At 43.8% G+C, this 23,722-nt stretch overlaps 1 protein-coding gene across 2 annotated transcripts; it reads left to right on the forward strand.

Annotated features, from left to right (window-relative positions):
• The first annotated feature begins 206 nt into the window (after window positions 1-206).
• On the forward strand, window positions 207-23,722 carry tlk1b (tousled-like kinase 1b). 2 transcript variants are annotated; one of them, XM_031558872.2, is made up of 22 exons: window positions 207-627; window positions 9,273-9,397; window positions 10,906-10,977; window positions 11,082-11,120; window positions 11,829-11,904; window positions 12,035-12,081; window positions 12,417-12,512; window positions 12,829-12,915; window positions 15,094-15,186; window positions 15,748-15,858; window positions 16,391-16,527; window positions 18,097-18,285; window positions 18,486-18,552; window positions 19,191-19,288; window positions 19,531-19,612; window positions 19,842-19,933; window positions 20,046-20,135; window positions 20,282-20,451; window positions 20,900-21,035; window positions 21,349-21,460; window positions 21,564-21,671; window positions 21,859-23,722. In XM_031558872.2, exons 1-22 carry the CDS (start codon window positions 498-500, stop codon window positions 22,021-22,023), a joined length of 2,322 nt encoding a protein of 773 aa, XP_031414732.1. In that variant the 5' UTR covers window positions 207-497; the 3' UTR covers window positions 22,024-23,722. The 2 variants fall into 2 exon arrangements, with proteins under 2 accessions (XP_031414732.1, XP_031414733.1); XM_031558873.2 differs by having other exon boundaries at window positions 620-685.

Raw genomic sequence — 23,722 nt, forward strand, 5'->3', positions numbered from 1 at the left:
AGAATAAATAAATAAACTCTGCTCAAACTGTGCTGAACTATTGATTCATTATAAATGACAGACATTTCAATACAGTTGAGGAGTAAATACACAAATAAGAATTCTTAAAATTATTTTAAAATAGTGCTCAAATATGGCGTTGATCTGTGAGTAAGCGTTTTCTGGCATTTTTGGGTGGCCGCCTCCTTTGTTTTCTCATCTCCTCGGTGGCACTTTGTGCTAGGTGCGCGGACCTCGCGATAATGTTTGCAGCAGCGATGCGAACAGTGACGCCAGTTGTAAAGGTTACTTCATACACGCTTACGGGCCACTTGAAGACGCACTGCAGAGGTAGCGAGGAGATCATGATAAAAATGTAATTTTAAAAAAGGACAGAAGGAACGTCAAACTCAGATTATGACTTGATGGTTGGACGATGACAGAGTTGGGGGGTTCTAAACGATTCCGTGTCGTCGTTGCCTGTGTGAGTACTCTTTCCCGATGTGGAAAGTGGCTTGATGAGTGTCCAAAGTAGCGGCGGCAGCAGTGGAAGTTTGGAGGGACCGCCATCTTGGTCCCAGTTCTCATCTCAAGCACCGGGCTTGGTTTCTCAACAAAATATCTCTGCACCGGTGAAGGCCAGGGAAGGTATGCCAACGACTTGTTTGACGTTGAAGTCTGCTTTTTAGAAATTGTGAAGTCTTTGGTGAGATATGTTTCTATTTTCGTAGAAATAACACATGATATTCAGCTAGCCTAGTCACAGGCCAAGTGATTGGTGGTCAGCGTAGAAAGGCACCATCTAGCGTAGCTAGTTTCGCTAACACGATGACCTCCCCATCAAAAAATCCCGTTACGGATTACAAATAATTGGTCGATGTAACGTGTATAACGTCTCCATTGTCATGAATGTATCTTGATGGTCTCGTTTTGTTGAATACTCATGAAACAGTGACAGGCGTCAATAAGATTAACTTGGTCCGCGATTTGGTTATCGGTATGTGTGCTAGCAACCTAAAAACAGCTTGTAGCTATGTGAACAGTCTCACTTTGTGGTCTTTCAAAGCTGTCTAACACACATGTTGGTGTAACGTAGTTCATGTCTTATGTAGTTTGACATTAGTAGTCGATGCAGTATTATCGTCAGAAAGGACAGAATGCAATTTGGTAAGTGAGGAGCCGCCGTGCTCTCTCTGATACTTCAGAGAACAGGTCTCTGGACTGCAAGTTCGTGGACGCAGGTCTTCTGCATTGTTGTTTGTAGGAAATGTTAAAATGGAAGCGGATCCGTCAACTTCCGTCACCTTGTGATGGTGTAGGACGTGGTGTTAACGCTCTAATTGCCTTATTTCTATCAGTTGTCAATCTAGTAGTTTACACCTGCAGGTGGTGGGCAGTCGTCTGATTTCTTTCGGAACACTTCCACAATTAGCTGACGATTTCACTTGCGAATCAACTTTGCTATGGGCTAAAAGGAGGTCACTAAAGCACCACAACTGAGTGCAGTTTTTTGTGAAGTGTATAACAATGCATAGGTGGTGAACTGGCTAAGTTAGAATAGGCTACCTAAGACAAAGTCATTAAAGAACAAGTGCAACCACCCCTTTGCCAACATACCTGCCAAATGCTGTATGTCTTAAGGTTCTGGACATTGTGGAGTCTGGACATTTTTTTTGAGTTGGCCGACTGAAATATCCCTGATCGCTGAATGTCTTACTGTGAATGAATGAATGTGACTGCGTTCTATCGTTTTGTTAATGTCACTGAAAACTTCAGTCCGACATTCCAAGATAATGCTTGGGCTGGCACCTTGCCCTGACGTCTATCTAAGAATTGAGTGAGTCATCATACTTGGTGAATGGTGCAAGAACGTTTTATGAACTGTAAAACAAAGGCAAGTCAGCACAATGTCTACTAGCTGAACAAACCTCTGATTTGTACTGAACTGAATTCCACACACATACACAGCAGCTTTCATCCGAAATGTCATCTCTCTTTCTAAGGGTTGACCCACCTGTCTATGCAGGGGCTGTGACTTGGCGACTGACAGAAAATTCTGGACTAATTGATGCACAATCCCACTGATATATGTGTGTGTGTGTGTGTGTGTGTGTGTGCCTGTGTGTGAGGGAGAATAACCCAGAGAATTTCAGAGGAAAAAATACTCTTCCAATAAACAGAGATTCATATGTTCTGTGAATACCTTCCTATTCAACTTTAGATTCAACTGCAGCTGACAGGCTATAGATTTTATGCAGTTGTTCCCAAATGTACTTACGCAGTTGCTTATAGTAGTAGTAGTAGTAGTAGTAGTAGTAGTAATACAACTAAATAATACTAGGATGTACATCTTCTCCTGGGTGAAAGTGAATTGCTACCTTGTGCTGGTCTGTCCTGATGCAACCTTAGCCAGTACCAGCTGCCATTTCCTCACGCTGGCTATCCCACAAGGCTTTGCAGCCTGCCAGCTGATGATAGCAGGAGATGGCTGATGAGGAAGTGTGTGCTTAGAGGGATGCCTAGATCTCTCTCTCTCTCTCTCTCTCTTTCCCTGTCTCATGTCTTTTGTCATCCCTGCCTTCTCGCTGCCATTCTATTCATTCCTAATCGTGCCAAGGGATGTTACTCTCTCTCTTCTTCTCTCTATCTCTCTCCCCCTATGCGGCAGTTGTTGGTGTTGGTTGTTTTGTATCTGTCAGAGGACTGCTTGTTCTGTGGGTGTTTGCGATTACCGGCTCTCCCGTTATCTCTTCCAAATGCTTGCCTCTGCTAGGCTGCGGGACGGCCATCCATTTTACAGACACATGGTCGGCCATGATGCAGATTTGTGTATGTTTGTGTGAGTGAGTGTGTGGTGTCAGATGGACTCTTGCGTCCATGCTGAGCCTCTCCCCTGCCCTTGTGACCTTCATGCGTTCCTGTCGTCCTCCATCTTGGGGTAGAGTTTCCGCCTCCTTTTTGGGTTGCCAGATATGGTACGACGCCTCCTGAGGGATGGTAGTGATGCCAGTCTGCTTTGCTGCATGCAGAGGCATGCAGTCCCACGTTTCTGAAAGTTTAACAGATGAATGTGTACACACACGTCAACCTTACCCTCCACTGTGTGGAGGAGTCACGTGTGGGTGACGTGTCATCTGCGACAAACAGGAGATGTGTCATCTAGATGTGTTACTGTAGGGTGTCCATCTTCTTATATCGATCATGTAAATTGTGGCTTAAGAGGAATACTTTCCAATCCGAATTGTTGTCATGTAGGCCTGGTTGTGTTTGGAGGCTGTGTACATGGGGTCTACATGCATGTGTAAAACATGGGAATGTCAACAGATGTAAGTAGTCCCATTTTTTTTTAATCTCAGAGACTTAATTGTACAACAGGTTGCAGAATCAGTGAATGGATCAGTGGAAAAGTTTCCACCTCTTGTGTTCATACCCCCCCCCCCCCCCCTCACGGGGTCTAAGGTCAGTGTTTTGTTTTTCCCCTGTCATTCAAGCCTTTATAGTCAGCAGACTTTCAGCAGGAAACAGATTTTGCACTTCAGGCTAAACAGTTCTATATAACATAGGTGGAGACACTGCAGTTGTGTCCCCTGTCTCTGTCCCCTGTTTAGGTATGGCCACATTTGTGCCATAAAGAGACCAAAGAGACCAATCCTGGGGTAAGTTGAAGATCCAAACACTGTTGGCAGTGTCAAAGGTCATTTGATATGTTTTTGATTAGCCAGTGTTGCATCTGTGTTAAATTGCGCGCGCTTATTTTGGGTACGCTTGTAGAATGTACCTCTGGTTTTCAGCATGGCAGTTTGCAACTCTGTGGATATTTTCTGGCAAGACCCAAATCTGATGATCACAAATTTACATGAACAATATGTTCATGTGCACACTTGACATACTTGTAAATGAACGATAATGTGTGACATTACTGACTGACTAGTTGCTTAGTGACAATTGTTGTTCTTTTGAAGTGTTTTTGCTGGTAATAATTCATTACACCCAGTCACACAAGGGAAAACAAATTGCAAACTCCACAAGCAACATGTGGAAATGTTTTAAGTTGTTGGGCTTTGTAGTTTTTGCTGGATAATATGGCAAGGCACAGAGGGTACCTTAGCTTTTCTTCCTTGGTTTTACATACTATAAAACGTTATTTGACTGTTTTACATACTCTAAAACGATATTTGACTGTTCTACATACTCTAAAACGTTATTTGACTTTTACATACTCTGAAACGATGTTTGACTGTTTTACATATTCTAAAACTTTATTTGACTGCTTTACAAACGATATTTGACGTAGTTTGTCATATTTGCAGGCTCGTCTCTTTGTCACTGTTCTGCGATCGGAATCCAGGTTCAAACAACTTCTAACACTACAAATAGTTTGGTGATGGAGATGTACACCATCTCTGGACTTCGTTCATTGTGATTGCCTGGTGTGGAATTCATGAAGTAATGATGACGTTGCTTCATTGTGTCATTGAGCTGCTGAGTTTTGTGTTTCATTGAAAAATATTAGCCTCATGAAAGAAAAATAGACCACACACCCTCCGGAACTTCACATTCATGACCCACAGTCTGGAAAGCCCTGAGGCATGTTCTCTAGGCTACATGGTGTGTTAGAGCGGCAACTAACAACTATTTTGATCATCGATTATACTGTTGGTTATATTTTTTATTTAAACAATTAGTTGCATAGTTTTATGCTCTAACCATGCTTTTTTCCGTTAAACAGATGTTTTAAACAAATCGTAAAACACGATATACATGAATTGATGAATTCATTAAAAGGAGTATGAAAAACATTGTTTTCAAACCACTCTTTATGGTTTAGTGCAACATTTTAATGGACTTATCAGTATCACATTCACATCACTTATGTCCCAGCACGAGACCATACAAGCACATGAGAACGTCCAGTGCTGTGGGCTGGTGGACGTGCACACAACCACACTGCTGCTGAAAAATATCCTTGGGGAAACACTGGTGGCACTTCGATATTGAGCACAGGGTATAATAAAACAAACTGTTCAACAAACCTCGTAGGTTCATAATCACAAGATTTACACTGATCATCTGTGATGAGACGAAAGCTGTTTGTTCCTGCTTTCCTGTCGTTAATTATCTGCATGCGTTTAGTGTTGCTGGAGATATAGCGTATTCAGTAGAGTAAGCAACTTGTTTTTCGTTTGATAGTTTTCAGGTTATATGAACCAAAATTGAAAGTTTAGGCTAAATACACTAACATAATGAATTAGACGCTGTTTACACTTGGGTTTGTCTTGGGCGATCGGATCAAGTGGACAGCTCTAAATACAAGTGCAAACAACCACCAAGACGCATTGTGATCCGATAACTCAAACCACTTGCCTAGGTGGTTTGGGACTCATTTGACCACATATCATTTGTAGGGTAACCGCTAATGTGTCCTGATGCATCCCTGACAACGACATAACAGGACAATGTGATGTAGGCAGTAATGAAATCTGAACACAAGTTGTAAGCTGGACACCTTGGGAGATGCGTGATAGACACAGGAGTCTCGGCTGTCCACTTGTGATCCAATTGCCAAAGACGCATTTTAAAACCAAGTGTAAACAGGGACTTAGTAACAAACAAGATATGAAGTTGAATCTCGTAATTTTGGTAGAAATTCCTGCATTTTAGTATGTTGTGCAAGCAGTTGTGGCTCATTGTATTGCTAATCATACTTCATTTGGTTTTGAACTAAAGTTAGTCAAGGCTCCTTCTGCAGAGCTGACATGTTCCCTTTTAAAATACCTGTATAGAGCCCATTCCGGACATCACTGCATCATTGCAATGAAGTGGATGACCCTCTTAGCAGGCGCCAGGGTTTGGTGAAATGCTCCAAGGTTTTCAATCATGCTGATGTTTCTCCTGACATCTATCATCTATCATTACAGGAATGTGACGTACTCTAGCTACTAGCCTACACAGATCTAGAAATGACCTCTGTTTCTGTGTCTGAGCTAGTTAATGTGTGCAACAACATGCTTAATAATGACCTAACCAACTAATTGACACAGTTGATTTTATTCTATTAAGTGGGGTAACTGTTGCAGACCTAGTGTGGGTGTGTGTGTGCCCACACACACACACACACACACACACACTGTCTACATTCGCCTGTGTCTGGGTGAGTTATCTTGATGTCTTGGCCAGTTGATGAGTGTAGTGATGGGTACAGCAGCTACAGCAGTCAGGTGTGGCCAGGTTCTTGGGCTGGTAGGGTCGTCACCAATCCTGACGTGTGAAACTCCACACAAGCTTCAGAGAGGAAAGAGACCAGTGTTGTGCAATTCAGGGGAATGAGACACTGCAGACAGCACAGAGGGCTGTGTTTGTGTGGGTCTGACTGCCTGTCTGTGTCTCTCTGTGAGAGAGAGACAGTTGGATTAACCAAGGGTTTTTAATGTGTCCGACGTTGTAGCACACTCCCCCACACTTACAACCTAGTGCATTAGAAGATATCGGAAGACATTTTCTCCAACCCACACAGACACAAGTGCTCTAAGGGACACACACACATTTGTTTTTCACATGATATAGTCACATGATATAGGCTAGCCTATAGGCTCGAGGGGTTTGTCTGGGAGTCCTGCTTGGCTGAGGATGTAATGAAGTGGTGGGCTATCTTGAAGCTATGGTATCTTTTATAGTTTAATTCTGCATTGATGAGGATTTCATGAACATCCCTCTCCTAAATGGTGTCTTGTAATGGCTTAGGGATGGCCTGTCTGACTTATACAGACACCCTCAGTCAAAATGGCTGCCAAAGTTAGGTCGTTTTTTACCCTCCTATTCTCTCTCTATTCTGTGAGTCTTTTGCTGTGAGTACGATACTGAGAGTATTGTGTTCTTAGTAGTGCATGTGCATCAACACACACACACACACACACACACACACACACACTGGATGAAGCTGACAAGAAGCAGCACCTGTTGACCTTGTTACACTGCTTGTAGATTTAACGGTCTCAGGCAGTTGAGTAGAACCTCTTTTATATGCCTGTTAAGATCCACCGCTTTAAATGGTGTAACAGACAGTCATTGAATTGACAAAAGTAATTATTTATCAGGGGCCGGTTCCTCTAGCCGGTGTTAATAAGACTCTTAACTTGTCGGTTTAACAGGAGTGGCTCGTGTCTGTTTTTTTATCCTTCTTGATTGCAGGCTTCTGGCTTACCTGCTTAGCGCAGTGTAACTAGTTTCTATGTGTAGAGGTAGCCTTTTCTATAGGGTTGTCTGCTAATGTCAGGATGCAGTCTTATTTAGTCTAAGGTGGTTCCTCTCTCGGTGTAAAACATTTTTGTAAAATTTGTTTGGTCTCTGCCCTTCTTGTCTGGCTTTACGACCTGTGGCTTATTGGTCTCTGGTGTTTTTACAGTGTAGAAGCCTCATATGATGCTGTGGGTCAGGGCTCATGAACTTTTGGTTGCCAAATCAACTAAATGGTTGCCATGATTATCCGCCATGATTATCTGCCTTTATTCTGCGGTGTGAATAAAGTGTGTGTGTGTGTGTGTGTGTGTGATCTGTGTATGTGTACTACAGTAGTGATTTAAACCAATTATTCTTTGCATACAATGTAACTTTACAATTTGACTTTATAAATTATATTATGAAAAGGTAGAAATCCTCAGGGTGTCTGTGCAGCTTTCCTGCTTGTCCCCCAAATACACAAGTTTAACTTAGCTGCTAATTCATATTGACACACCCTAGCAACTGCTAAGTTGGCTCCCTAAGCTAGAGTTGGATAACTAGGAGAGCACGGTTAATTGGTGCACCATGGGACCTTAACTATGACTGTGCCATGAATTATTGCTCGAACTTTACTCACCATACTAGAAGTCTTTGCTGTCAGTGCTGACTGTCTCTCGTCTCGTGGAGGTTAGCACTCACTATTCCGTCACACGCTGTTTCATGTGGGAACAGAACTTCGCTGTGATTGACAGCTAAGTGAGAGTGGCAGTTTATTATGGATTACGGATTGTTTTTAAAACTGACATTATTTCAGATTTCATATGTGAAAGACTCGTTTGAATTTTATTTCACCATATCCATTTGTGAGCGACAAAAGCTTCAGTTTGATTGCTCACATAACAGTTTGTAGGATCAAAGAAGAACTTTGTATGTATGGGACAGGCTAAGACGCTGCTTACCTTTGTCATGCTATAAGTTACTTACCTGTTGTTTGTTATAGATGGCTGTAGCGCATAGACTGACTGAAGATATTATCCAAAATACTGCAGTAAACATATTGTAATAAGCATTACGCATACGACACACACACACACACACACACACACACACACACACACACACGTTGTGAGTTGTAAGTTTGCATTGAGCAGCATGCATCAGTTTTGACAAGTCGGAATCAGTCTCATGAATCGAACAGCTATCTTATTACAATAGCCTACTAATATTAGGTGCAAAATGCAGTGCAGTGGGTCTTCAGCGACCATCGGATATCACTGAGAAATATATTTGACTTCATTCATGAATATCACAAAAAATACAGTGAAAATGGGGCTGTCACCAGAGGCAACCAGGGGTAATGAAATGGTTGTCACTTGTCTCAGTTTGGTTGCCGAAGGCAACTGGGCAACCGTTAATATTGAGTCTTGTGTGTACATGTCTGATGCTACCTGTGCTATTGTGTGGCCTGTACCTTACATCTTTACAGGCCTTTGTGACTCCAGATGGAATAGAGCAGCAGATTTGGTTTGTATTAGTTTTGTGTTGGTGTGTTTCTGTACATCTAAAGCTCCCTTGTTTCTGGCTTGGAAGGAAGTGCTGATGGAGTTTGTAATAGTTGTACGTGGTCTGATTTGCTCTAGATTGATACAGCATAAGGTGGACTGAAGTGGGGTTTCGGTGAGATGGAAGTTTTTCAGATATGTGTTTTGCGATGGTAGGCTGATGTGGTTCCATGTAGGATGGAGGGGCTGATGCAGGCTGATATAGTTCTGTGTTGGTCTATAATAGTCTGATGCTGTTGTGTAACAGTATTGATGTCTTGAGCTGGGAAGGAGTTGATGTAATGTGTGTGTGTGTGTGTGTGTGCTGGTCTGATGTGTGTGTGTGCTGGTCTGATGTGGTGTGTGTGTGTGTGTGTGTGTGTGCTGGTCTGATGTGGTGTGTGCGTGCTGGTCTGATGTGGTGTGTGCGTGCTGGTCTTGTGTGTGTGTGTGTGTGTGTGTGTGTGTGTGTGTGTGCTGGTCTGATGTGGTGTGTGTGTGTGTGTGCTGGTCTGATGTGGTCTCTGGTTCCAGGTGGGATGGAGGAGCTGCAGTCGCTGGACCCGCGGAGGCAGGAGCTGCTGGAGGCGCGCTTCATGGGAGCAGCAGGAGGCGGCAGCACAGGGGGGAGCACCGGCAGTGCCAGCCTGGGTGCAAAAGTACGACGCACACTTACTTGAGCATACACACTCACTCATACATGCTCATACACGCACATGCACTCACTCCCTCAGATCAAGCTAGGGGCCCTTTGAAATCTGTTTTATTTATTGCCAGATTCCAGGTTTTCCTTTTTAATTTTGTTTCTAGATCCAGTTTTATCGGTTTGATTTTAATCAAATCTTAAGTTCAATCAAAAAAAATGTACTCCGGACATAGGCCTCTGTGTTTTTACACACACATTTGCATCTGTCTAGGTGAGACCTATGTTGTGATAGAGTAGGGAGTTATTGTAGCAATGTTAGTATAACCCCTAAGAACATACAGTTTCATTTACTATCATTTTTCAGTTTAATTTTATAGAATGAAAAACTTGCAAATGTATTTAAGGGGAGATTACCTTCAGGTTTCTGGTTACAAGACTTGTACCGAGTCAGTAAGCCACTTGTGTTATACATGTAACCTACATTTCTTATGGTTAATCTAAGAATATTCAGATGTTGTCCCAATGGCCAGTTTTGAGGTGACTGTGTCATAAGATTTAGTGACTTTTTCACCTGCCCTAGAAACTAAAAATCCTGTCTAGTGACTAGTGACAAATATGGTGACTTCTCGCAACTTTGGCAACCCCTGTTTTCCTTGTCGAGCAACATTTACATTTTATTTTTATAAATAACTTCACGTTTGCCTTTCTTTTGTGTTTTGTCTGTAAAGTTGCCCACATTTATAGAAGTAATGACTGGCCTATGTAGCATCAGCACATTTAATTACAGGGAAGCGGATGTTCTGTAGATAGAATAATAGATGGTACACAGCTCAGTCAAGGCCATGTTGGATGACGGGCGCAAACCTATGCTATGTCTATCGCTATGGTCTCCATTCATGAACAATCTGTATGTATAAACAATACAACAGAACAACAGAAAAATGGGCATATAAGAAAGCTTACATATAGGAATCATTTCAGCCTGCTGTCCTCTGTAACTAGGTATACAGACATTTCAGTATTTTACAGTCAGTAGGCAACTGTGCCACGAAATGCGGAAAGACATAGCTGACGATAAAAATAAAATCCGACGGCACCTTAAGCTACTGGGAAGTGCTGTGCAGAGAGAGCGGAGAAATGTGTTAGAGTAGACAGAAATATTGATCTGTTTTCAAGATTTAAGGTCTGTATTTTTTTATTTATTTTTCTTCTATGTGGATATTTTAAAGAGTTTTGAGTGGAGTGGAGTTCTCATCAGCGGTTCAAAATGAATCTAGTCTTACAAAGCCAAATGTCTTTATGGTAACGTAAGAATAGGTTTATTTTGGTCAGATGGCTGAGTCTTTATAGTTAATAGATTAAAATGTATAGTTTAATTGTAATAGTATTGATAGTAATGCACTGTTCGGCTCCCAATGCATAGGGATTCGTCAGGTCTCCATCAGTGTGGTACGGGCAAAAATGTTGCCTATAACACTTTTGAGTGTTTATATAACCTGTTTCCTTGTTTGTCTGTTTTAGGGCTTGGCTAACAATGAGTGCTCCAATCACAGCTTTGGCAGTTTGGGCTCATCCAGCGACAAGGAGTCAGAGGTAAAACTTGGGCTTATACAAATATACTCACAAACACACTCACATGTATGTGAACGTTTAAAGATGTGGTCTTGTACCTTATTGTCAAATCCTTTCTTCTATAGAATTCTGATATGAAGAGGGGCGGTTCACCTGCATATTCGGTATGTACACTGTGTGTGTGCGTGCACGCTTGAATGCATGATCTGATAAATAAAAGCCTTCACAGACAATTTAGGCAAAGTAGTTAACCATGTCTTTGTTAAAGGCCAATAGCTCAACCCAGCCTAAAGTGAAGGTTAGCAGCTTGGCATTTCTCTCACTGGAAAAGAACATCCATATCATGTTCCTTTTGGAAGAGATAGCACACAGATTGTGTGTGTGTGTGTGTGTACGTACTTTGGAGCATGGGGTAGATCTGTTTTCATTGGTTTATGCATGTGTATATGTGTGTATGACGTGTCTGTGTGTGTTTACTTTGGCTGATGTGCCAGGTTGTGTGTTCCGAGAGGTTTTGCTTCCTCAGGCTGTGCCCAGCCTCTGTTTTGTCTCCGCATAGAACATTCTTTCCACTACGCATGAAACACATTGCACTCGTGTGTGTGTGTGTGTGTGTGTGTGTGTGTGTGTGTGTGTGTCTGTCTCTGTCTGTCTGTTGTGTTATACCTGTCCCCATCACTTCGCCTTATTTTTTGGAGTGACTGCAGCCTTCCAAAAACTGTGCTGGCATGGGCAAGAAAAGATTTATCTTAGCGGAACCACTGCTCGAGCTAAAACCTGGTCTGGTCTGATTCAGCTTGTCAGGGGCCGCCGTGTGTTCTGGTTTTTCTCGGTTGCTGTGTCCTTCATCACATTTCTCTTCTGTTGCGTAGACTCCTGAAAAGAAGCACTCAGAAACCTCCAGAGGCAGGAAGAGGAAAGCCGACAACCAGTCCGAGAGCAACCAAGGTGAGCGAGATCACCCTCTACCTATATGGTCATGGGAAGTGGGACTTTTTTTTTTCCCACTCAGTCTGGTTCACCAGGGTTTTTTTTTTTTTCTTTGTGAATCACAGTCTGTCTCTGTTCCCTTTTTTAGGGAAGTCATCTGCGAGAGGAGGGCCCAAAATCAGTGACTATTTTGATGTAAGTGAAGTGTGGCCAGGGTGACGAATGAGGTTGTTTAGAATCTACTTTGGTTGTGGATACAACCCTTTCCAGTAGGATCTATTTGAATTCAAATGAACGACAATGCGCACGCACACACACACACACACACACACACACACACACACACACACACACACACACACACACACACACAGAGACTGACAAAGGATGCTTATCACTTGGTTGAAAAAGCAAACATTAAACGCACAGAGCGACGTCATTGTTTTGATTAGGCTGTTCGTTACGCGGAACTGTGTTCTGACCTGAGTGTGTTGTGCTGTATACATATCTTTTTGTGTGTGTGTGTTTAGTTTCAGGGGGGAAATGGCTCTAGTCCAGTGAGAGGTCTTCCCCCAGTACTCCGCTCCCCACTGAACTCACATTCCCACTCAGCACCTGGCATCATTGTGAGTGACACACACACACACACGTGCATGTACACACACTCATTCACACATACAGTGGCATTGATTTAAACTTTCATTACGTCATCACCTACGTAATGCTTGTTTAGATTTCATTTTCCTGGGTGGTTTTGAGAAGATTCATTTAAAAAATTTTTTTTATTTAAAACAAGCAGTGAATCAGATAATGGTGTTTACAGAAGTTGTGATTCCTTCAGACCAGTTTTGTAACCCTCTTGAGGAGTCGATGATGATGATGATGATGAATTAAGTTTTCTGTGAGGCCCACTGACTGGTGAAAGTGAATGTGTTTTTTCAGATCAGACAGAATAGCTCCTCTCCAACCAGCCTGTGCTCCACGGACCACATGATGCACCCCAAACAGCTCAGCAGCAGGAGCATGCAGGTGAGACTGTCGAGACTCAAACACACACACACACCCAGGCCCTCACACTCTCTAACTAACACACACACACACTCTCTCGCTCTCTCTCTCTCTCTCTCTCTCTCACACACTGACGCTCACACACACACACACACACTGATCCTCACACCCTCTCACTAACAGACACACTCACACACACACACTGATCCTCACACTCTCTCACTAACACACAAACACACACTCACATTCTCTCTCACACACACACACACACACACACACACACACACACACACACGCACGCTTGTGTATCACCAGGGCTCTCTGCTTCACCCCTGACTAACTGACAGCTGTGTCATTTCAGAACAGTTGTCTTGTGAATTCCCATTTGCATTTTGACATCTGTTGTGATTACTGCTTAATGATGCGGTGATGTGTAAAAATGCCAAATCCGATGAAATCCCAAATCCATTCTGAATCCTGAAACTTGAGACGGACACTAAGCCTGTTGGCCAGTCTTAGCTGTGATGTAATTGGCCAACAAGCCTGGCAAACAAGCCTGTCGCACATCGGAGAAAAGTCTTTTCACCCCCTTCTTCTAATTATCTAGGGTCACTTGAAAGTTCCACAGCCGGACCGATCATGTCTGACATCCCAAAATCCTAAGGCTTTAAAATGGAACATACACATCATTCTATAGGTTCTGATTTTCCTCCATGTATGGTGCATTGAGAAAGTATTCAGAAGGACTATGAAGGACTCCTTCACATTTTGTTCTGTTGCAGCCTTATGCTAAAATCCTTTAAATCCATATTTTCCCCTCCTCAATCTGCACCCAATACCCCATAATGACAAAGCGAGAACAGGATTCTAGAGATTTTTGTAAAGTTACTAAAGGAAAAACTAAAATCACATTGACATAAGTATTCAAACCCTTTTCTCAGTACTTAGTTGAAGCACCCTTGGGAGTGATTATAGCCTTGAGTCTTCTTGGGTATGACGCGACAGGCTTTGCACACACACACACACACACACCCCGACCCTCACTCTCACTAACACACACACACACACACACACACACACACACACACAGTGATTATAGCCTTGAGTCTTCTTGGGTATGACGCGACAAGCTTTGCACACCTGGATTTGGGGATTTTCTCCTCTGCAGATTCTCTCAAGCTCTGTCAGGTTGTATGGGGGCTGTTGATGGACAGCCATTTTCAGGTCTGTCCAGAGCTGTTTGATTGGGTCAGGTCAGGGCTCTATGATGTGTACATGATGCTTAGAATTGAGGCCAAAAGGTTCTGTCTTGGTTTCATCATACCAGAAAAAATGTTTTTGTTAGTCTGAGAATCCTTTAGGTGCTTTTTTTTTTTGGCTGCATATTCCTGTGTCCTTCACTGATGAGAGGCTTCTGTCTGGCCACTCTTACATAAAGCCTAGATTGCAAGCGTTGCAGTGATGGTTGTCCTTCTGGAAGCTCCTATCTCCACACCGGATTTCTGGAGCTCAGCCAGAGTGACCATCGGGTTCTTGGTCACCTCTCTTACGAAGGCCTTTTTCCACCGATTGCTCAGTTTGGCCAGACAAACAGCAGGTTTTTTTTTTTCCTTTTTAAGAATTATGGAGGCCACTTTAGTGCAGCAGTTTCTTTTTTGTAGCCTTCCCCAGATCTGTGCCTCGAAACAATCCTGTCTCTGAAGCAGTTCCGTCGACCTCATGGCTTGGTTTTTGCCCTCGTGCAGTGTCAGCTGTGAGACCTTATCCTAATTAAATTGAATTGTAATTTAATTGACCACAGGCGGACTCCAATCAAGGTGTAGAAACATCTCAAAGATGATCAAGAGAATTGGAGGGCACCTGAGCAAAATTTGTCCTGGCAAAGAGTCTGAATACTTGTGATATTTCACTTATTCACTTTTTAGTACATTTTCAAAAAGTTCTAAAACTTATTTTTTGCTTTGTCATTATGGGGTATTGAGTGTAGATTGATGAGAGGGGGGGGATTCATTGAACCAATTTTAGCCTAAGGCTGCAAGATGACAAAAGGTTCCCACTAAGCCTTTTTGACTCTTTCTGGCGTGCGCCCCTTGTCCGTGTCACTCCTATTCCCCTGTTTCTCTACCGCTCTGTCCGTGTGACTAACTGGCTTATTCTTCCCACATTGTCTCTGTCGCTCTCTGTCTCCTCCACTCTCAGACTGATCTGACTCTGCTGAAGCTGGCCACTCTAGAGAGCAACAAGAATCAGGACCTGGAGAAGAAGGAGGGGAGGATAGACGATCTGCTCAGGGTAAGTGTGTGTGTGTGTGTGTGTGTGTGTGTGTGTGAGAATGAAAGACAGAAAGGAGGATTGGTAGTGTGTTGAGGCGAAAGACAGTTGTGACGAATGCATCAATAACATTTATTTTTTTAAATCAATATAACTGATCCCACTGACTATTACCTAAATGCAAAAATATCCATTTAAGACATCAAATAAAGTTAACGTGCTCTTAAGCCATGTAGGTGTGCGGTTTGCTGGTGTGTCTAAAGGGAGTATGATATATATGTGCTTATTTGAGAACAACTGCTGAAAGAATAGACCAGATGCCAGCGACTTTAGTCTTAACATGCATAGGCTTTAGTCTGGATGGAGTGCATCTTGTGTTAGTTCTGTTGTGCTTCTATCTATTAGTGACTAATGACTTGAGTCGAAGCTGTTGACAAGTGAGAGCCGTTAATGATTGTGTGTGTTTGTGTGTGTGTGCGGAGAGATTGGAGAGAGAGAAGTAGAGGAAAAACAGTTCATTACCAGAATGTCGATTGAGTGGAAAATTCCTTGTCTTTTGCAAACACAAACTTTCCCACCCAGGCAAACTGTGACCTCAGGAGACAGATAGACGAACAGCAGAAGCTTCTGGAAAAGTACAAGGAGCGCCTGAACAAGTGTATCACCATGAGTAAGAAGCTGCTCATCGAGAAGGTAACACTCCACAGGAAGTGGCTACGCGTTTCCACACACACTTGGAGAGCATGCTCTGTGGTGGCCATCTTGCTTTATGGATGGGAAAATAGGTCTATGAGAGTAGTATGTGTGTGTGGCAGGCAGGCAGCTGTAGCTGTCGATTTTCAGAAAGACAATGAGAAAGAAAGGAGAATTGAGTGTGTATGTAAGAGAGAGATTGGTGTGTCTGTGTGTATGTAAGAGAGAGAATGGTGTGTGTGTGTAGATAAGGACTACTTTGGTCACGAGTAGTTAAGTTGAATGTAATGATGCTGATGATGATGTAGTTGATAGTGTATTGATTACAACCACAATATTAATTGTGATTACGGTGGTGGTGACTATCAGATTGGTGGTTAATATGGTTATGATGTCTGCTGTATTGAAACAGGTTGGGATGATGGTAGTCTTGAAAATGCCCATGGAGTTAATGATGGTGGTCATGACAACAGTGATGATGATGGGTGTGTGTGTGTGTGTGTGTGTGTGTGTGTGTGTGTGTGTGTGTCAGAGCACACAGGAGAAGCAGTCGTGTCGGGAGAAGAGCATGCAGGACCGGTTGCGTCTAGGTCACTTCACCACCGTCAGACACGGGGCGTCCTACACTGAGCAGTGGACTGATGGCTATGCCTTCCAGAACCTCGTCAAGTAAGCGCACACACACACACACACACACACACACTTTTACTGAGCAATAAACTGTTGCTTAGGCCTTCTGAAATCGTGTCAAGTAAAGAGTAGGTACACAAACATTTGCAATTGAAATAGCAGTAAAATAATGCAGTCATTTAAAGTAATAATTAAGGGTCTGCAACACAATTATTAGAATGCTAATATCCCTATTCAGTTGTTATGTACTAGGAGATCCTATAGAGTTTTCCTTGACTAAAATAAAATTGAGTTCTCGAGTACTCGAGGGGGGTGGGGTCGGGCTGACATTAATGATGTGAAGATGACACTTGGTCTTACTTTACTCAATGGTGAGGTATTGATTATATCAGCGACATTCTACGAACATTATTGCCAACATTCTGCAGTAGCTCAGTGTAGAAAATTCAGTCCCTGAAGTGGGTGTTTCACCCTGGTGTTCCTATCGTATTCAAATAAAGCGACCAATGTTTTTGGTTAATTTGGTGAATCCATGACATTATTAGTAAGACGAACCGACTTAAACATGAAATTAGTCATCTTTGCTTGCATTTATCTTCAAATAACATATTGACAACATTTATTTGTGAAGCTGTGTTGTGAAGCTGTGTTTTTGTTTTTTAATCTCAACGATAGTTGGGAAACTAAATCTGCAGAGTGAAATGCAACAATGAAGAACTACGTGTTTTGAGATAGAACAGGTGAATTAGGCATGGCAGAATATAACATTACCGCTTTGTATCCCACCTCACCCAACGGTACGTCTGCGAAGTGTACAATTTGCATTTAAAATGACTGATGGGTCACCTAGTTTCTGGCCATTGGGAAAAAAAAAACACTTGTTCAGTGTTCATACCTGTTATTTACCAAGGGCTCAAACTTGAATACAAAAAACAAACCCCAAAACTACGCAAGAGTACTCAATGTTAATGCAGAACCTCAAGGATTAACGGAAACTGCTCAAGAGCGGGAGTGCTCTGTGCAACCCCTATCGCGTACATGAGTCATGTGAAGTTTGCAAAAACATGGGATACTTTAGGAAATACTCACTTCAAATAAATACAGTGTTCTTTTGAGAGATGGTATGGACACTCGCAGTAGTTTTGGCATTCATTTGTCAAGTGAGATGGCGCTACACACACTCACAAGGAAAGGTTTTATTGCCTTTGCAATACATTTGCCATTTACTGTAGCCATACAATACTGTAGTTTCTGCAGTAATACTGACAGTTTCTAGACACTGTTGAATATTCAAATATCAAAAATGGTTTATATTCACACCCCTAGTAATAATATAATAATAATAATAATAATTTATTATAGAAATAGAATAAATAACCTAAGATCAGAGCTTGATGTGCTTGTATGTGTCTGCATATTTATTTGAAGTGATATGGTTTGATTGTGTGGGTGTGTGGCATATATTTGTAGTAGAATTTGCATGTGTGTTTGATGTGGTATCTAACAGGTGTGTGTGTGTGTGTGTGTGTGTGTGTGTGTGTGTGTGTGTGTGTGTGTGTGTGTGTGTGTGTGTGTGTGTGTGTGTGTGTGTGTGTGTGTGTGTTGCAGGCAGCAGGAGTGGGTGAACCAGCAGAGGGAGGACATCGAGAGGCAGAGGAAGCTGCTGGCCAAGCGCAAACCCCCCAGCTCCAACCCCTCCCAGAGCCCCTCCCCCTCCAGCGAGGTCAAGCAGAGGAAAACCAAAGCCGTCAACGGAGCTGACAACGACCCCTTCCTCAAACCCACCCTGCCCACGCTGTGAGTATACATACATACACACACACCCCCATGGACCCATAAAAAGTATATGCACACACGGGTACACAATGGCTCAGAAAGCAGAGCAACTCTTGATGGATAAACCAGACTGCTCAAGCTTGGACTATATGAAATCTCACACACACACACGAACTTGAAATCTGTTTAAAATCCTATTCCCCTATATGTGTGTGTCACAGGTTGACTCTAGCAGAATACCACGAGCAAGAAGAGATCTTCAAACTGAGGCTCGGCCATCTCAAGAAGGTTAGAAACACACACACACACACACACACCCCACACTGTCACATACACGTAGACCCTCTGCTATTCATCAGGAAGTTTATCAGTATTCCAACAGATGGCCTTTGGCCTGGGATGGTCTCCATTCCATCTATGTTCTAGAATGTTTGTTCTGGCAGCATTCCCAGAGGAACCATACAACCATAGCAGTGTACTGGTAGTCCCAGCGTGGAGTTCTTGATCCTAATCTTGCCGTCTGCGTTATGGTCCCGTGAGAATGGGTTCAGTCGAGCGTGAACGTCAGACACAGGTCCAGCCAGGCAAAAGAAGGGGTTTTAAGGAACACTGTGTTCCTGACAGGGATAACATGCTAACAGTTCTCTCTCTCTCTCTCTCTCTCTCGCGTTCTGTTTTTCGATCTCTCATTCTCTGCTCTCTCCTCCCACTTTTTTTTCTCCCCCTTAATTTCTCTCTTGTGCTTTTTCGGCCTCTCTCCTGTGTGTGTGTGTGTGTGTGTGTGTGTGTGTGTGTGTGTGTGTGTGTGTGTGTGTGTGTGTGTGTGTGTGTGTGTGTGTGTGTGTGTGTGTGTGTGTGTGTGTGTGTGTGTGTGTGTGTGTGTGTGTGTGTGTGTGTGTGTGTGTGTGTGTGTGTGTGTGTGTCAGGAGGAGGCTGAGATCCAGGTGGAACTGGAGCGGCTAGAGCGTGTGCGGAACCTCCACATCCGAGAGTTGAAGAGGATCAACAATGAGGACAGCTCCCAGTGAGTGTGTAGACACACACACACACACTGTATACATTAAATATAGTCGTTTTACCTCACCCAGACTCACAAAGGAAAACACGCACACACCCAGAAATGTATACAGTATGTATTCCTTTTCCCTAAGTCCCAAACACACACACACACACACACACACAGGGAGGTTTACTGGTCAGTCCTCTCACACTTTTAAGCCTATTCCTAAACTAATACTTGCATGTGTGTGCGTGTGTGGTTGACAGGTTCAAAGACCACCCCACTCTGAATGAGCGCTACCTGCTGCTGCACCTGCTGGGCCGAGGAGGCTTCAGTGAAGTTTACAAGGTGAGAGAGGACCCTACACACACACACACACACACACACACTCACACTCACACTCACACTGTACTGAGCTACTCAGTTTTATAGACTAGGGTCCCGCTTTACCTTTATTAATGTCTGTCTCACGCTTACACAGCAACTTCACATCATGTCACCTACCCTATTTCTCTCCATCTTTGACATGACATTTTTTTTTTTTTTTTTTTTTTTCCCCATCTTCTCTCTCTCTTAGGCGTTTGACCTGTTTGAGCAGCGCTATGCTGCAGTCAAAATCCACCAGCTCAACAAGAACTGGAGGGAGGAGAAGAAGGAGAACTATCACAAGTATGTATGCCTCTGTCTCTCTGTCTCTTGCTCTAGCTCTCTCCCCTACTGTTTTGCCAGTTATTCTTTACAGTCTGTGGTAAACACCTGCCCACTTGCCTTGACTCTGTAGACACGCCTGTCGGGAATACAGGATCCATAAGCAGCTGGACCATCCCAGAATAGTCAAACTGTACGACTACTTCTCCCTGGATACAGACACGTGAGTGTCAGCCCCCTCTGTTTCCTTAACTAACACACAGATGTGTGCACTTGGAACCGGTCCTGAAAACATACACAACACGCACACACAGACATAAACGCATGTTTCTTTTCTCATGGTTGTGGGATTGGTTTTCATGGGGTCAGGTTCTGCACGGTTCTTGAGTTCTGCGAGGGGAACGATCTGGACTTCTACCTGAAGCAGCACAAGCTGATGTCGGAGAAGGAGGCGCGCTCCATCGTCATGCAGATCGTCAACGCACTTAAGTACCTCAACGAGATCAAACCACCCATCATCCACTATGACCTCAAGCCAGGTACTTGCATGCGCGCTCGCTCGCTCGCTCGCTCGCTCTCTCCCACACACTATTGTTCTGTCTGTCTCTCTCACTCACTCACACACACACACACACACACACACACACACACACACACACAAAATTGCCTTAAGCCAGTTAAACACACACACACACACACACACACACGTTTAATCTCATTCCAGGTATGCACAGACACATACGCGTAATGACCTGCTTGTGCTCACTAACGCATGCACACACCTGCACAAGAACACGCACACAGATTGACCTCTAGTCAAGGGCGCAAAACATCACACCACAGCCTCCCAGTCTGGTGAATCTGTGTTAATGTATTAGTGTTTGTACTGTATTGCAAATGCCATTATGATGAAGGGTTCACTCTGCAGTAGGATGTCTGCTATCTGGCGTATGAATTGAACAGTAAAGAATACTGTGTGTGTGGTAGGTAACATCCTGCTGGTGGATGGGACAGCCTGTGGTGAGATTAAGATCACAGACTTTGGCCTATCCAAGATCATGGATGATGACAACTACGGCGTAGACGGCATGGACCTAACGTCCCAGGGGGCAGGAACTTACTGGTGAGTTTGATAGCTGTGTGTGGTGCAGTGTGTCGATCTGCTGTTTTATTTTCCCCAAAACCTCTGAGCTCATATGAATATATAAATAGGCTGTTTGAGAGGGCATTTAACTGGAAGTTTGCCTTTATCTGTAGTAGTGTGCCTGCCTGCATTTGTTGATGTGGTGTGTGTGTGTGTGTGTGTGTGTGTGTGTGTGTGTGTGTGTGTGTGTGTGTGTGTGTGTGTGTGTGTGTGTGTGTGTGTGTGTGTGTGTGTGTGTGTGTGTGTGTGTGTGTGTGTGTGTGTGTGTCCGCCCGCGCTCTCTTATCTATAGGTACTTGCCTCCAGAGTGTTTTGTGGTGGGAAAGGAGCCTCCAAAGATCTCCAATAAAGTAGACGTGTGGTCTGTGGGAGTCATCTTCTTCCAGTGTCTGTATGGCCGCAAGGTAATACCAACACACATACAATCCGACACACACAGCAAAACATCTTTGTAGGAAAACTCCATCTTCTACACACACTCACCCGGTTTCTTGTGTGTGTGTGCAGCCGTTTGGACATAACCAGTCTCAGCAGGACATCCTGCAGGAGAACACCATCCTCAAAGCCACTGAGGTGCAGTTCCCTGTCAAACCCGTCGCCAGCAACGAAGCCAAGGTCAGCTTCATGCACACACACACACACACACACACACACATATGCACAAACTCGCAGACTTCATGGGAATGTGTCTGAAACCATAACTCGTACTAATGAATTTCACTTCTGGTCAACCCTATAACCCTCTGTCTGTCTGTCTGTCTGTCTGTCTGTCTGTCTGTCTGCGCGTCTTCCTCCACCACAGGCGTTTATCCGGCGCTGCCTGGCCTACAGGAAGGAGGATCGTTTCGACGTGCAGCAGCTCTGCAGCGACTCCTACCTGCTGCCCCACATGCGACGCTCCAATTCGTCAGGCAACCTGCAGGCCCAGCCCTCAAACCCTGCCTCGTCGGGCATCATCTCGTACTGAGCAGATACCGGATTGGCTGATCGACCTGATTGACACGTATTCTGACCACACCCCCCACCCCCATCCCTGAGATGTGATTGGATGTCCGAGGGAGGAGGAGGAGGAAGGGGGGGAGACCTGTCAAGGACACACCCTCAACCCGCACACTGGCGGTCATCTAGGTGGTGATAACCAGGCATGGCCGCTGATGATTTATTTTTTATTTTTTTTTCTTCTCCTCTTGTCAAGTTGCACTCTGTTGCTGGAAGATATGATGGGCAGGGGCGTGGAAAACAAAGATTTGAAATGTATTCAGAAAAAAAAGAATAATGCTGAAGTAGACTTGGAGATATGCCACACCCGCTAGTAGGAGGGACAGTCACGTGTCGGCATGACTGGAATGCTATCGCCATGGTTACAGCTGCCGTGGCAGCAGTGAGAAGCTTTAATGCCGGGATTCTCAGAGGCACTACCGCATGCGGCTCCCTGATGAGGTCTGTGTGTGTGTGTGTGTGTGTGTGTGTGTGTGTGTGTGTGTGTGCGCACAAAAGACCTGCAAGTGTGCCATCCCTGACTGCAGCACTCTGCAGAATACACAACCTAACCAAATGTAGGGTATGGCACACCTGCACAGTGTGTGTGTGTCTGTGTGAGAGAAAGAGAAAGAGAAAGAGAAAGAGTGTCAGAGTGAGTGTTGGTGCAGGACTGTTGAAATTCTGATCTCTCTTGAAGTGAAGAGTATGTCTGTGTTCGTCAGCAGAACTAAACAGTGCAGGACTAACACACCCATAACTTTTACTTATTTTTCTTTCTTGATATATTTTTTTTTTATTGTTCTTTCCAGAGATGGTTTGATGTTTTGCTGCTATTCTATGTTGCTTTTAATTTTAATTCAGAAGCCTTTCAGGCTTCAGGTACAAGCTGTACAGTTTGGTTAAAAAAAAAAAAAAAAGTAAATGTAATAATTTCAATTACTATATCACAGCATGCAGAGGAGAAAGCTGAAGTGTGTGTGTGTGTGTGTGAGAGAGAGAGAGCGAGAGTGTGTGTGTCTGTGTGTTTGTCTGTCTCTGTGTATGTCTGTCTTTTTTTTTTTTTGGAGGTGAGTTCTGATTGGACAACTGGTGGGCCGGACCCCGCCCCAGTACTCGTGTCACCACAGCTTCTACACACTTGGACTTTCTTTCTTCATGCTCATGTTGCTAGGCAACCTTTGCCCACCTCCACACCCCCCCCCCCCCCCCCCCCTCTTGCAGCTAGGACTGGAACCAATGCAGAGGCTGCCTAAACAGTCAGCCACCACACCCCACAAACAAGTGGAAGGACCGATGAAAGATGAGTGGATGAAGGACAAAAATAGAACCAGTTGTGCGAATGAATGAGTGAATGAATGAAGTGATGTGGATGGATGAAAGGCTGGGTTGGGCTGGGGAGGGGAGGGAGGGAGGAATAAAAGGATGAATGAATAAATTGATGAGTGGATGTATTTCTTCAAAGGGATAATGTTCCAATAGTGTTCCTGGTGAGAGCATAAGGGGTCTGCCTGTCTTAAGTTTTTTTGTTTTTTTGGTTTTATGCTCTGGCAGAAGCAGACTCCCCTGTCTTGTTGCCCCCAAGCCCCCCTTCAGAAACAGTCGGACTGTCTAAAATGCTGCTGGGATTGTAGAGAATGTAGCCAAAAAACAGTAATAAACGTCAAAAAAAAAAAAAGGCAAAACCA

This window comes from Clupea harengus, chromosome 21, assembly GCF_900700415.2.
Source record: "Clupea harengus chromosome 21, Ch_v2.0.2, whole genome shotgun sequence".
NCBI lineage: Eukaryota > Metazoa > Chordata > Actinopteri > Clupeiformes > Clupeidae > Clupea > Clupea harengus.

Excerpts from the sequence above, each read along its gene's own strand:
- tlk1b (XM_031558872.2), top strand. The coding sequence starts at position 498 with ATGAGTGTCCAAAGTAGCGGCGGCAGCAGTGGAAGTTTGGAGGGACCG. Across the intron at positions 18,286-18,485 it reads AAACCCACCCTGCCCACGCT|GTTGACTCTAGCAGAATACC; the intron begins GTGAGTATACAT and ends TGTGTGTCACAG. Across the intron at positions 21,461-21,563 it reads AGTGTCTGTATGGCCGCAAG|CCGTTTGGACATAACCAGTC; the intron begins GTAATACCAACA and ends GTGTGTGTGCAG.